At 34.7% G+C, this 16,562-nt stretch overlaps 1 protein-coding gene across 1 annotated transcript; it reads left to right on the forward strand.

The window, feature by feature from the left end:
- The first annotated feature begins 1,116 nt into the window (after positions 1–1,116).
- On the forward strand, positions 1,117–4,188 carry LOC128987027 (uncharacterized). The gene is made up of 11 exons (XM_054407684.1): positions 1,117–1,203; positions 1,610–1,645; positions 1,803–1,844; positions 1,945–2,103; positions 2,203–2,328; positions 2,412–2,546; positions 2,652–2,771; positions 2,855–2,989; positions 3,089–3,298; positions 3,383–3,574; positions 3,662–4,188. Exons 1-11 carry the CDS (start codon positions 1,120–1,122, stop codon positions 4,073–4,075), a joined length of 1,653 nt encoding a protein of 550 aa, XP_054263659.1. The 5' UTR covers positions 1,117–1,119; the 3' UTR covers positions 4,076–4,188.
- Positions 4,189–16,562: the final 12,374 nt, after the last annotated feature.

Raw genomic sequence — 16,562 nt, forward strand, 5'->3', positions numbered from 1 at the left:
TCAACATCATCTGCCATCTTAAACATTTACATCATTGTAAGTATGATTTATTACTTTTTAATATATTTTTTTTGCTGGTCAATTTAATGTAAAAATTTTAAAATAACGAGTAAAACAGGTAAAATACAGAGTAAAAACAATTCAACTATATGGTCTCTTTGACACATTTAACAGTTTTTTTTTACTAAAGAATACAGCAGGAAAAGATTGTTTATTAATCTCAAATTGGTAATTTCAGATAATGGACAAACAAATGTTGCAAGAACTAGCTGTCCTCGAGGTTTATGACGGTCCTTCTAAGGTCCCTTGTAAGGACCTCACCGCCGCAGAGGGCTACCCCATAAACTCCATGAAGCGCACAGAGACGAAATACGGCCCATCCATCATGGTCGAAATCGTCATGCCAAAGGGAGAGACAGCCATCACTTTCCTCCCTCGAAGATTTGTCGACCAGCTGACAAACCAGCAGATTGACCGCTTCAACAAAGGCGGCTTCAAAATCCAATGTACAGGGATGACAGGGCGAAGCCCCAACGTAAAGTTCTTTATGTAATAAAAAATATAGAAAAATAAATGTACTATTTCTTTATTTCGATTGTTTTTAATATCTTCCCTGCTACAACCAATAATTAGAAGGTAATTTGCAAAATGAAGGGTAAAAGGGTAATGCATTAATTACCGCTCCAAAGAGCATTTAACTATTATATGAAGGGAAATATAAAATTTGCAGCTTAAAAATAATATTTAACTATTATGCGAAGAAAAATACAAAGATAGTTTAAAATTACATACCAACTTGAAAGATAACATTTATTTGACAAATACAAAGTTCTGCTAGCTAAATAGCATTAAGTATCATACAAAGAAAAATACAAAACTAGACTAAGGAAATGCCGAGGACAGAATAAACAACTCTCCATATAAAGTCATCAAGGAAATTGCAAATCATTTGGAGGTTGTTTCCACATAAATTAGCAGAGGAACAAATTTGGCAAGCTGTCAAAGAGATAGCATTGCGATTATTTTGAGGGTCAGGTCACTCTGATTCAAGGTTTTATCTCTGTATATATATCAGAGTCAAAAATTGAAGCCTCATCACTCTCTGTGAATATCTTCACCATGAAGTTTCTTTCGGTAGTGTTTCTGCTAGCCGGCCTTACAGCCATCAACTCCTCAGACGAGGAAAATCCTCCTTCACGTTCGGTAAGTCTTAAATATTAAAATTGCTTTTTTTTAGGTTTGTATACTTTAAAATAGTCAACTTATAATTGTTTTTTCAGGTTATGTATATTTTTAGTGCCCAAGTGTAAATATTTTAAACCACGTATAACAAGGAGCATAGGATGAGTGACGTTATCTTGAGATCTTATAAGCCGCCACATTCTTTGACGCAGCTGGAGCCGTGATTAACGACCTGTCACATTCCTTCACAGCAATCAACAACCCGTACAACCGATGATAATCACAACAGATTATTTTGAAATCAAAACCATAATTTTGTCTTGTGATTAACTAAATGTTATAATTTCAGGATAGTACTATATTGTCGTAATATTTACTTGTGCAAACATCCGGGAACTATATTACATTATTTGTATTTATCTTTTAGGTACCCAGTCCGGACATCTTTCAAGATGATGATTCTGTAAGTTATATTGAAAAAAAAATACTTTTTATACTTTACATATTTCTTTATCTTTTAAAGACCTGTTTAATAATTCAGTTTTAATTTACAGGAACTATACGTATGTTATGACATAAAATTATTTCTACATTATATTAATTTGACACTGTTTTTCCAGGACGCCACTGTGGAAAACCTCGACCTTAATCAATGGAGACGTGTAAGTTATTATTTATAAGTTTACTCTTATAAACTGTTCAAAATACATACTAATCAAAACTAAATAGTTTCTACTTATAAAAATATGTTTTTATTTTCAGAATGAAATAATACATTTATTGCTTCCATTCAACCACAACAGCACCGGGGAAGTATATTTCACCAACATCAGAGGAGATTTGCTATCATATAGACGGCAATTGAATGATAACACTACCCTCAATTTATTTCCTCTAGAAGGGTTTGCTCACATTTCCCAGGTAAGAAAACGGTAATAGAGTACGTTTAAAAAATCCAACATTTGTTAATCATTCATGTTTGTTAATTTGCCGTATTATTAATTCATATGTATTTTCCAGCGCCGTGCCAACGTAGAAATTCATAACATGAGGAGGTACAGTTATCCAACCCCTGAAACTGGGATTTACCCCTATGTCAGAGTTGCAACTGTTAACTCCATTGAGTGGACTCTAACTACACTGATGGTCAGTAGAAATCCTAGATGTATTTACATTAATTAGTTTTACTAGTAGAAGTAACTATTTTTATAACTTACAAACATTTACAGAGAGGTGGTGAACCAATTGACCAAGAACACCTTCAGTTATGGCAAGGAGATGTGACATCCAACCATACCGTAACTGAAACCTCGGAGTATTTAGAGTCCGAAGTGCGGCGAACGCAGATGGAACACATCATTATGGTAATTTATCAGTATAATCATTTACTCACCTTTTAACCATTCCTAATAGCATCCCATCGTAATAAGTAATTAATACAATTACTAATAACTTTTAATTTATTCCAGCTTGAGCCTGCACTTCTGATGAATAATGACTCCCATTTCACAAATACAAGAGGAAATATCCTCATATATTTAGCCAGAACAGCTCCACTGCCTCCAATCGGCTATCATCAGATAACCTATGTAAGTAAATATAACTAGCTATTATACATTTTCACTGTAAGTATATAATAGATTGTTGGTTTATCTTTTTTTTCCTTTTACAGTCAGAGGCAGCAGACCGTTTTGTTCAAATATTAAGATCTGTGAGTGGGGGTCATTTAACCATAGAATTCAGCAGCACCTATGAAGATTACTACAGAAGGCCACGTGATCCATTTTGGATACTCATCACACATGAGGTAAGACTAGTATCAATGTTCACTATTAAATAGTACAGTAGTATGATTTAGTACCATGTAAAATATTTATTGCATAATTTACATCATTTTGTTTTTCAGAATAACGGCAGAATTCCTGAAGGAACACGCTGGTTGTATTACAATTCGACCGGCGAAGGGTCCTACATTTCCCATGTATTTAGAGGGACCCCCGGACTTCTAAGTCGGATCGAAGAACAACACAATCAGCACCTGATGGATGCCGTTTCAGGCCTTCGACCAGTACCTTCTGAACCTGTTGCTGGACCATCCAGAAGGATAAATCCCACGGTAAGAATAATATAAGTTTAGAATAAATCTTTAGCATCTATAATATATGTATATTAGAATATTGATATATTTTACATTTTTTAGCCCGTGGATGACTTCGACCCGTCACAGGCACAGGGGAACGAGCTTCTCTCTGACGAAGTACTACCATCTTCACCTCGTAGTCCTTCGCCAGAGACCTCTTCTTCCCATGCACTGCTAGAGCCCCATCCTCTCTGCCGGAGCTGCCAACGGGAAGAAAGAATCCTACGTCAAAGAATGGAGTTTTTTCTAAGGGTGGGTTTTCATCGCCTAATTTTATTTCTCTTACCCAACCATAACTAGAGACATCAACAAAAAAAATAAAACTTGATTTGTTTTCAGGATATCGATGCCGACAGTGGTGACAGAGCTTCGTGGAGAGCTATCGGCCACCTCAACACCACTAGGACAGAACTAAGGGAGGTGTTGACATTGGCAGATTCCGCAATTGGAATGGCCAGCCGAGCAGAGATGGCAGAAGTTGCTCCAGTCATCTGGAACGAGATCCGGACGTCCTTGGAGCGGATCCTCGTGATGACAGGACAACAGATGGACGATAACATCATTCGAGGTCAAGAAACCCCAACCGAACCTCAACGGACCATCACCTGCCAGATCTGTCAGGATGCTCTCCCAACGATTGTGATTCAGCCTTGTCACCATACCCTTTGCCCGGCATGCGCTATTCGATTATACGTTTGCCCGTTCTGTCGAAAGACAGTAACGGGCAGAAAAAGACTCTATTATGACGGATGAGTTCAATTACTAAAACATAGAGTAAACTTTAAATCAAATTTCATTATCTTTTCTCATACCATATATTCCATTAATCACAATTTTACATTTTTTTAGATTTATAATTTTATGTTTATCAAAATAGATATAGTAAAATAAAAGATATATTGATAAATTTCTACTATTCAATTAACCTACCATTCCCTAGCCTATAAGTAGAGATTTATAACCAATCAGAGACGAGCTTATTTTCAACCAATCAGAGAACGCCTAATTCAAATATTTTTGTCCGTTAATTTCAATACCACAGTCACTTATTTATAACCAATCAGAAGCGAGCTTATTTTCAACCAATCAGAAAACACCTGATTCAAATATTTTTTTCCGTTAATTTCAATACCATAAAAGATAATTCATAAATCATAGAGGAACACCAAAGAAGTAATTAAATATTATTAAATTTATATTAACATAAGAGTACACAGTCTTCAACCCTTCCAAAAACAACAACCCCACCCCACCCCCCAACTCCAACACCCACCCCCAACACTAAATCCACCCCTTAAACCACCCCCAACACTAAATCCACCCCTTAAACCACCCCCTACTCTAAATCCACCCCTAAAACCACCCCTAATCCAAAAAACCACCCCTAATCCAAAAAACCACCCCTAAAACCACCCCTAAATCAACCCCTTCAATCCACCCCTAGGCAACACGCAACACACCAAAACTACCCCTGCTAGATCGGGGGACATTCTACTCATAGGTATTCATTAATCCTTTGCTAAAACCGGCGCATTTTCACTTTAGTTGCTAGCTAATTCCTATACTTCCGTTGCGAGCTATCGTATAATCCTATTTTAGCATATTAAGGAAATACCGCTAACTAATACTTTGCCTATCTAAGGAAATATATATCAATCAATGCTTTGCCATAAGCTCAACTAACAGTCCTGTGCCCTTTGACACCAACGCCTCCTTGTTGGTTTGTCAACTCTGTCCTTTCTCCCTTTATTCAGGCCTTCAGCCTAAGAAAAGTCTTGAACCAACCTAAATTTTTGGCCTACAGTTAATTACTTTGTGATCATTCCATCAAAATCCCTCCCGCTTAGAAACGTCGATAAGGATGAGTGTTCAAAGAACCTGAGAATATTGAATTGTCTCACATGAGAAACCAAAGACTCTGAATCGACTATTCTAAATTTTGTTTGTTTGTATTTAAAAAAGAGCCTCTGAGTAAAATCTACCTTTAAAGTTAAATGTAAGGGGCTTCACAACTTAAAGAAAGTATCAATATTACCATCAACGGCAAAGCTGAAATTAATTGCTATCTTTAAAGTTTTTATCTACAAATTTTAAAGACTATCAAGACCCCTGGAACTTATCCTAGCCCAGATAAACCCCCGTCACCAGACTGTCTATCCTGGTACAAACCCTAACCTATTTCTATTCCTCTAGCTTTGAAAAAAAATAGGTTACAGAGTTACTTTAGCCAAACACATTATCGATATAATATGTAACGATAGTGAATTTTATGATTGTTTCCAAAAACGAGCAAATTTTGACTTTATCGTCTATATGGGAGGTATGATAGTGTTTTGTTTTCATATTAGATTTTAAAATAGGTCAAAAATAATTTATTGAAAAGTGAAAAGATCAAATTTATTTATTTACTCCATCGGAAAACCCATTACACAGTATTGTAGCGCATTGAAACACTACAGCCTCCTATTATACCCACGGCCTTCCATCATCTTCGTAAAGTCATCCAGTATCTTTCTGGCCACTTCTTTTCCAGCTTTGCCAGGTTGAATACTCTTTGTGACATCTTGTTTTGCCAACGTAAATGACACCTCTTTATTTTGAAAATCAAATAAAGTGTAGTACTTTTGAAAGAAAGGTACACCTAACATGTAAAAATTCAGAATAGGGTTATCTCCCATTTCCATGAAACGCCATTTACACTTGGTTTCGTCTTTCTGAAAAAAAGAATTTACATTCATATATTCATCAAAGGAAATATACATTCATAGTTCGTAGTTTTGCTTATGAATTTCCAAGACGTCATAAAACAATGCAGGGTCAATTAGAGTTAGAAAATGTTCAATAACATTTTAAAAATTACATAAACACTGCAAACAATTTCTGCTATTTGCGCCTTTGTTATATATTATTTTATCTATTAGAAGTTGAAGTTGGTAAAACCTGAAGACAGTTTGAGCTTTAAGGCCTTATGAATGTATGTGATAACATTAGATGTCATGCCAAACTAAAAATGTTGAGGAATGTTTGTAACCAAACACCACTTTTACTATATTTCACATTAAAAGATACTAAAATTCTCTTGAAATTCGTCGTGAGTGCTTTTATATATAAAAACAGTGAGACCACTACATAATCGCAATCAAAATAAGTAAGTAAACACTTAACAAAAATAGTCAAATTCAAATTGTACATACAATTTTCATATTACATTACTGAAAAGAAATTGTCTTTATATCCAATCATATCATATTAAAATATGATTAATTAAAAATAATCGATCTTGTTTGGCTTAAGGTATATTAGTGTTTCTGAACCGCATAATTTTAGGTAGCCTATATCTTATCTTAGATAGTTATTAAATAAATTGGAAATTCACAAAGAAAATGTAATATATTTATCACTAGTCACAAGTACGGGCCAAGATCGCTTGCAGCCAAGACCGGGCCGAGGCGACACTAATTAAAATAATACTAAACCATATTTTCAAATCAGCTCGTATAAATTTCCATGGTGGTCGTGGAAATGTAGAAAACATAGCAGCAAACCATAACGCAAAAAGACAGCCGAGTCCAAATTGGCAGCCATTTAAAAAAATACTTCTTGAATCTGCCATTTTGAATCTTTGAACGGCCGCAATTATGCAACGTGTATATTCCTAATAGAGGAGAAAATGGGAAGATAGTTAATAAGGTAGCTCCAAGGTCGTGCACTGTTAAGATAAACGAAGGCATGTTACGTAGCAACGGGGTAATGCTAAGACAACTACTGTACAACGAAAAACATCTGATGACCCTGGAACTGAGCCTAATTGTTTTTCCTCATTTGGTAGACAAATAAATCCACCAATTCTTACTAAGTTGTCACTTCGGGATCAAATTAGCGGTATTGTATTCTTCTAATAAACCCCTTTAATTTGATGTGCATATCGACCTAGGTTTTAGTTAATGATTTTCTTCCGAATCCTAGCGACCCCCCTGAGGAAATGGCGTATAATAGCATTGCAAATTCAATAAATCTTTGAAAAGCTGTCATTTTTGACTTGGTTGTCCGTTTGAGCTCGGGTTTGCGTCAATCTGTTCTACTAACCCAGAACTTTTTTAATACCCAACTCGACCTATGCTGCTATTTTAAGAATTTCGTCTGACTCCTCGTGGGCTGCCCCATTCAAATGGATAAAAGTGATGATAGCTTAAAAGAGAAGACATTAATGGTTATTATTCCAAGTCTCATTACTTTATCTATAATGATAAAAAATAGATTACACCGTTCCGGGACTTTTCCATCACACTGTTTAAGAATCTATAAATGTACGTGAATATTTACTAAGACCATATTAGTAAATACAAAACATCAATTAGGCGTGGAATAATATTACAGTATGTACTACTTACGGTAGATTGGATGTAGTCGTTAGGCTGTAAAACAAGATCCCTTATTCTGCCTTGCGTATCAAGGATTTTAAATGTAACACTTGGCAGGTTATCCGGTAGCTTCCTACAGTCAATCTACAAAAATAAATATATTATTCATTATTATATTCCCTATATAAAAAAATCAAGGGTAAAATTTATGTTGTAAATCATTCTGTTGACATTGTTTGTATATACTTATGTAAATCTATATATACTAGTGGAACCCCGTCGAAATCGACGGTTAATCTTGAGGTTTTATGTAATAGGCGCCTTAAAATAAGAAAAAAAATAGCTGAACCTAGAAATAATTAGAACACAGATAAAACCATTGTTGTTCGATAGTGAAAGGTATTGTGAATGACATATCAAAAGTCTCCAAAAATATCTTTGGTGGAACACCACCATTTTTCCAAAATGGCGGCCAAATCCAGTTTTTTTTTCTTTTTATTAAAATTCTGACTTTCCAGTCAATATTGGTGAAAAGTCGTAAATACATTTAATGTTCCTCCTGAAATTGCCTTTAAAATGATACCAAATACATGTGCCAACAACCAAAAGCAAACCCCGTAGAAATAATAAAATATTTCAAATTATAATATTTTTTATATTGGGTGGTCAGTACTTCATTTCGATAGTGAACACGTTTTTGGCCGCCATCTTAGATCCGACATATTGGATATAAATATTTTTATATGTAATTATAGTGTTGTGACACAAAATTATGAACTAGATTTCCACGCTGATTTCAATGCTGAAATCCGTTTTTAAATACTTTTTTTTTCTTAAAATATATTATAACAAAAACTCTCTACCATTCACTACTTATAATTTGAATACTTATTATTATTATTATTAAATTACACTACTTATTATTAGGGACGTTTCGTACTTTGAATAGGTATGTGTTTAGATTATTTTTCTCAGATATTGATGCTTGCAGTTTGTTCTAGCATTTAAATATTCAATGATATAAGAGCTTTTATTTTAGCCATTGATAGTTAAAAGCATGCTAGTTAGAGACGAGGTACAAACCCCTACACAATATTAAATTTACCTTTTTTTAAATCAGTTTTTATTAAAGATTTATATCTCGGGTTGTTAATATGTCTCCAAGTTCGTTCTAGTATCAAAGTACTCAGTAAAATGATTGGCTTTAATTTTATTGATCATTAAATGACATCTGACAAATTTAAAACGAATTATGTAGGCCTACCTTCAATTAACCTTAAAAATTATTATTTTTTAATTTGTCTTTAGTTAAAAGACATATACAGGGTTAGTAAAAAGTGTGGAGACACCCTGTTATTTTTTTAACGGCCCATACTAGAAAAACTAAACTCGGCACACCATTATGGCATGTTATGAAGTACTTTTTGGGCATAACCGTTACTTAGTGTTCATCCCCAAAATGGGAAATTTTGGGGGAAACTCAAATGTTTTAAACACAAAGACCCATCGAGTGACCCCTCATTTTAAAGGTCCTGGTAAGAGAAAACCAACATCGCAAATTAGAGGTCTCTATCTCAGTTCAGTAAAAAATGGCAGCCAATTGAAATTCTCATAAGTTCCCAAACCCAAAATGGGGGATTTTGGGGGAAACTCAGAAATTTTAAATGATAAGCCCCATCGAGTGATCCCTCATTTTGAAGGTCATAATAAAGGAAAACCAACACCGTAAACTATAGGTCTCTAACTTAAAACAGTAAAATATGGCAGCCAATTGAATATAAAATTGCAAGTTATTTCCGATTTCTAAAGATTTCAATCAGCTTCCATTTTTTACTGGATTGAGATAGAAACCTCTAGTTTGCGTTGTTGGTCTTCTTTTACCGGGACCTTCAAAATGAGGGGTCACTCGATGGGTCTTTGTATTTAAAATGTTTAAGTTTCCCCCAAAATCCCCCATTTTGGGGATGTACACCAAGTGACCGTTATGCCCAAAAAGTACTTCATAAGATGTCATAAAGGTGTGCCGAGTTTAGTTTTTCTAGTATGGGCTGTTAAAAAAATAACTGGGGTCTCCACACTTTTTACTAACCCTGTATATCCCCAATTCCAAATAATTTCCAATAAGGAATCCATTGCTAAAATAAAAGTCAATACTTTAACGAATAGCTACAGTATGAGGAGTTTTTCCCGTTTTCACTCTGCACACCCAACACTACAAAATAAAACCATAAAAAGTGTTCTTGAAATTTTTTATACGATCCCTGAGTCTGTTTTTGTACTTGGCTTGGACTATCACATTAATTAATAAAAAATATTATTATTTGAAATATTTTATTATTTCTACGGGGTTTGCTTTTGGTTGTTGGCACATGTATTTGGTATCATTTTAAAGGTAATTTCAGGAGGAACATTAAATGTATTTACGACTTTTCACCAATATTGACTGGAAAGTCAGAATTTCAATAAAAAGCAAAAAACTACTGGATTTGGCCGCCATTTTGGAAAAATGGTGGTGTTCCACCAAAGATATTTTTGGAGACTTTTGATATGTTATTCACAATACCTTTCACTATCAAACTACAATGGTTTCATCTGTGTTCTAATTATTTCTAGGTCAAACCATATATTCAGGGGCCTATAAATTCAGCTAACTGCGATGGATAGAGTGAAGTCATTAAAATCTTAGTTAAATGAAGGGAGGATAAACATAATAAGTATGACGATTGTGTTCCCTAAAAAACGTGATTGATGAATTCGTTGAACACAATATTTCCTACCTTTTTATCGGCTTTAGGTTGCCCTAAGGGGTTTTTAGGAGCCTTATAATTGTTTGTTCATGAGTTTGTTTCATACCAAAGCCACTTTCACTATATGGGAGAATGAGTTCATATAATTCATCATGTTACGGAAAGAGTCAATTTTATTACTAACCACAAATTCCATCTGCTTTAGGAAAATCATTCAGATTGTATCCTAAATTATATGTAATCTTCATCTTTGGTCATAAAAATACAGAATTCTATCAGCATATTAAATCAGTTTTTTTGTTTGATAAAAATATCTGATTCTCCAGAAAGCAGTAACATTCTTACTTCGATCTCAGCAATTTTAATTCCTTCTCTTGCCACATCGACCCATGTATTTAATCATCCTGTTCTTACTTGATAATTCATTAACTTATGGGGTAGTTTTGCCTTGGCCATATAGATCACATAAAGCTGTGCATGTATTTCGTGGATTGGAATGAACCATAATTGTAGGAAATTTTATCACAAATCTTGAACATTTACGGAGCCAAATCCATAACCTAGTCCAGCCTTGGTAACAAATTATGCAAATGCGATGAGATGTGATGACACTGATGAGTCTCCAAATGGTTTGTATGTAGTGAGGTTTAGATGCGTTGTTCGACCTAGCTACATGTGTACATCAAAGTAAAAACTGTGTACACATTTTTTTTTAAATACCTTGAATTGACTCAGTTCACCTACTTTACCAAAACCATAGACTCCGTATCTATTCCGTGTCTATTCCAAAACTTGAACACAGCTCTCATCCTCAACGTACTCATCTATGACACAATTTTCAACCCGAAATTCTCTAAAAGCAATAAAGCATTGATTTTTCAACAAAACATTTCAAACGTATCATAAATTCATCATTTTGGTGAAACTATAAAAAACTTGCCATGCAGTGGAGAATCCATTTATAATAATGAATAATAATGTAAACATTTAATTTTGACAGTTTCAGTAGACCTTTGAATATAATTTTAATATTAACAGCTGATTCATTAAAAGTAGTGTAAAATTATCCATATGGTCGAAATGTAAACAAAATTGCAGAGTGAACTTTGGCCTCTGGGGCAGAGGCCTAAGAGAATTTACCTCGTTGCTCTTTTGAGAGCTCACCTACAGACCAATACCTTTCTTTAGACACCCCTACCAAGTTTCTACGCCCAGCCGTTCTCTCAAATTAGCTGTAACAAAAACCTCGTTTTCCTCCATAAGAATAACATGGGATGGGAATTTAAAGGCCACTGGGGCAGAGCCCCGAGGGAATTCTCCATGTTTCTCTTTTGATGGCTCATCTACAGACCAGGACCTTTCTTTAGACACCTCTACCGAGTTTCTACGCCCAGCCGTTCTCTCAAAATAGCTGTCACAAAGAAAAACAGTTTCAAATTAATCTATACTATTATAAAAAAGAGGTGGTGTCTGTGTGTATGGGAAAAGTAAACGCGAAAACTACTGGTCGGATCGGGCTGAAATTCGGCATGATGATAGCTCATATTCCCGATTAACATATAGGCATATTTTTATCCCAAAAATCCTTCCGGGCTCCGCCCCAGTGGCTCTGGAGCAAAGGTTCCCATGTTAACCTTATGAGAAATGGAATTAATGAATCTTAACAGCTGTTTCAATTAAACAAGTTGGTTCTGTTCTATGATTTTCAATAGCATTAAAGTTACAAGGATTACCAACAGGGTGCAGCACTAGCATTATTTCTTTTACATTTATGACAGCAGCTAATTTGCAACCAAAAGGTGAGTGAGCGTAGCGAACGAACTTCAACCTGGAGGCGAGTGAGCGTAGCGAACGAGCTAACCTGAAGGCAAGTGAGCGTTGCGAACGAGCTAACCTGAAGGAAAGTGAGCGCAGCGAACGAGCTCCAACCTAAAGGTGAGTGAGCGTAGCGAACGAACTTCAAAAAGAACCGAAATTTCTTAAACCATGTCCTCACTCATAACTGCTATAAGCATTTGATACTTATATGCCAACCCCGTACGAAGGACGGGTACTCTGCTAGTATATAGATAATACGCTAAGCCGATTTTTGTAAACAGAACTCCTTCCTCATTTTTGGACCGATTTTGATAATTAAAGTGTCAAAAGAATGGCCCTGATCTGTAGTTTTGCAAATTTTTTTTTAGTTTGGGCAGGATCTTCCATCAAAGTTGGATTTTCTCCCATAAGATTAACATGGGGGAATCTAAATATTTAATTGGAAACTTTGTCTCCACTAATTTGAGAGAACGACTGGGCGTAGAAACTTGGTAGAGGTGTCCAAAGAAAGGTCTTGGTCTCTAGATGAGTTACCAAAAGAAACACGAGGTGAATCCCGTTAGGGCTCTGCCACAGAAGCCTTTAAAGTTCCCTCCACAGATTTGTTTAAATTTTCATCATGTGGATAATACTTTTGAATTAAACAGCTGTTAATTCTTAAATTGTATTTTAAACAACACACGTTTATTGGGAGCTATTGAATTGTCTAAAAGAAGTATTTGCAATGTTATTTACTGATTTAAAAATTGATTTTCTTCTGTATCATGCCATGTTTTGCAATATAACGTTCCATTACGAAATCAGTTGACAATAATTTTATAGTAACTCTTACAATTATTTCGTATCGAATCATATCTTATATCTATTGTACGGGTTGGTGTCTGCCTTTATTACCACTTTTGCAGATATCTCTCGGTTATCCGAGAGACTATCGTGACGAACAACTTCTTACCTATAATGTCTAACAATAGGAAACAATCTTTAACTCTAAACTAAAATAGCACATTATTATATTATTTAAAATTTTGAAAATCCGTATAACAATGATATTACTTTAAATTTGCAAAATAAAACATGATTAATTCAAACAAAAGTTATTCCTATGATAAATTTTGGTTAACGGTTTCCTAAGACGTCCCCAATCTGATTATTATTCTAGACAGGGTTCATGAGATTATTGTCATAGATATTTTCAATCATTGGAAAAGTCTTTGATTGTGTAATACAATACAAAATAATACAAATGCAGAAGGGCACGTTGTCCATATTAGCCGTGTCCATATTTTGTTAAATTAATATTAGTGTAGGCCTACAGCAACTTAATACAACATTTTACAATGTTTATGTAGACATATGTGCATGATTTAAAAAGTCACTAAACTGGAAAACTGCAATATACTGCAAACATTTCAGAGTGGTTACTTCGATGTATTTATTCAGCTTAGTGAAAACATAATAAGGGTATGTGTACAAATAAGAACTTCAACTTTTAGAAACTTTGAATGTTATTAGACTAACGAAGAGGGTTCTGCATGTTAAATATCGCTACTCAGCATCAAAAACCATTTAATTTATGTGGACTGAGCAGCAGCCTAAAAATACTATGTAACTTACTTATACAGTTACAAAATGCCCAAACTCGCATTTATAATTCGGCTTATATATTTCCCCAACAGATTAATTATCTGTAGAAGAAGTTCATTGAGCTCTTATCGTGTCTAATAACATCCGAACACAGAAACCTTGCCTAGAATGGTACCGGTACCTATCTTTTGACAAATTATTTGCAGTGGCCTATATTACGGACCGTGGCCCACTGGGTTAGTAGCATTTTTGAAAATAACACGACATTTTGCCTGTAAAAAATGGCCCAATGAGTAAATACTATTTGATCAGCTACTGCAATGACAGAAAGGTCATATTCCTTTTAAACTAGACCACATCATCCTTTATACGATACGTTGATTAACAATGCATTTTAACATTAATATTTACGTAACAGCCAATTTACAGTATTTTTTCTTTTTGGAAATGCCACTTTGCTATGTCATTTATTTGCATTATTTGTTGCCAATGAAGCCGCACGCCCATATAAACGAAGAGGCCCCTAACCGTCGATTTCGACGGGTTTCTCCTAGTATATTAGGATAGTTTAGATTTAGTGACTTGAGTTAGTTTGAAAATCATGTATCATGAAACTCGCTCGTAAATAAAGGCATTTTTATTTATTTATAAACATTTTTATTTTATCTGGGGTTTTTAATTTACGACAGTTTTTTTTAAATACCCCCCAGACCGCAATCTTGCAGACTAAGCAAATTTTATTTTTGTCTGATTGGATTTTAACCAAAAGTTTTCCTTAAACATGTCAGATTTATTCCCTGCATCAGGTTGAACGAGTACTTAGTTTTGCTGATACAGGGAATGAAAGAGGTTTAAAAAAACGATTTTCTCCATAAGAACACAAGGGAAATTCAAATGTGGAGTTGTTTTTTAATTTAATCTGTAACCGTAAAACAAGCTTCAGTGTACCAATTTTTTTAGATCCATACGATGCGGTTGTAATGAAAATCAGTTAGGCACCCCCAAATTAGATATCGGTGCAGTTGGGCATCTCCTTAGGAGATTACGAGGCTCCTCAGTGAAAGAGTAGGTACCTATTTCAAAGAGTAGTCGTTTTACTTACATATCCTCTGAGTGCGTCTCTTGAAAGCCTTTGATCACCTTTAAATAGTTCAGAAATCAGTTGTGTCATCTCTTGAGATGAAATTCCAATGTCCGAAAACCCTGTATCCAGAATAATTGTGCTGAATCCCCTAGATCCACTGATAAGTGGAGCATTTCCAACAAATAACCTATTTTGCAAACAAATATTTTTGGTTAAAAAGTGTAGGTCAAGGTAGATGTTTGAAAGTAGTTCAATACAATTAGTCAGGTTTAACAATTTTTTGCTGGTTTACCAACTGCTCAAAGTTTGTCTTTATAACAAAAACGAGCCTTTGTCTTGGAAACACAGAGTAGAGAGCGGTACTGTTTATAAGTACACTCAATACCTTACCTTACCGTCTTAGTAACTATTAAGTAACCTATTAGCCTATTAACTAACTATTAAGTAACTTAGTAACTATTAGTAACCATATATCACTTAAAAATTAAATTATATACTACAAATGAAACATTTATGAATCACCTCACCAATCTGTTTATGGTTTGGAAAAGTTGAAGGCGATAGACAAGTTAAAGTCATCCTCAGTAGAGACCAGGGAGTCAACCCCTGGTTTTTAATCAAAGCAGTTGGTTAAAAGAACAGATTCTAAGTACAGTAACGGAGTTAGGGAGTGCTAAGTAAATAGTGTCAGACGCATGCGTCCACTCGTTTTCCGAGATTTTTACATTGCGATTTGACATGGAACCAAGAAACTAAGGACTAAGGGGGTACAAAATATTTTTCCTACAGTCACCCGACAAAGTTGGCTTCCTTGCACTGATTATAGTACAGAAAGCAGCTAATTGTTGCATTTACTTACTTTGTCACACCGTTTATTCGGTTGTCTGTGGTTTATACTTTCTCGCACGGTTTATACTTTGGCCCACACCAGTATTCCAACCAAACAACACAAAACAGCGTGGTTTTATTATGCACGTAATCTGTGTACACTTGGAAATAGGTTGGCAACACTTAAGGATACTGCTACTACGATCAGCTGATTGACAATTGATACTACGATTTAACTTGTTATTTCGTATTTCTATTCTATTTTCGTTCATCGCTTGGTTTGAACATAACCTCTAAAGTGTAGTATTTGAAAGAATAATTATAAGTGTGCCTAACATGTTTGAGAATGATTAACTCAGTGATTGTGAATACATGTGTACACCAGAAGAAATATGTAGCAGAAACTGCAAAACATGTTTCATTAAATTTATTTCCTGAAAAATCAAGAAAGAAGTATGAACGAGCATACGAACTGTTTTCTTCTTGGTTTGAAGTAAGAAAGTTACAAAATTACTTGTTTATTCTGTTTATACTGGTTATTACTGTTTATACGTGTGCTCTTAAAAATAAGTAACACCCTAGACATTCCAGTTCCTATAGATCGTTAAAGTTGTCGCCAGGGTTTTAATCAAATTTACACAGTTGATGTGAGCCACCTACAGTTTGCACTGATATAAATTACTGATTTCTGCTTATAACACGATGGTTTTCACCAACTCAAACTGATGAAATGACTTATTATGAGCTATAGCAACTGTTATGACCCAGTAACTATGTCAGAAACAAAAAATAAGGTACAAAATAATAGAGTTTTAGAC

This window comes from Macrosteles quadrilineatus, unplaced genomic scaffold (assembly GCF_028750875.1).
Source record: "Macrosteles quadrilineatus isolate MER2022 unplaced genomic scaffold, UCM_ALF_1.0 Scaffold_2__2_contigs__length_208266976, whole genome shotgun sequence".
NCBI lineage: Eukaryota > Metazoa > Arthropoda > Insecta > Hemiptera > Cicadellidae > Macrosteles > Macrosteles quadrilineatus.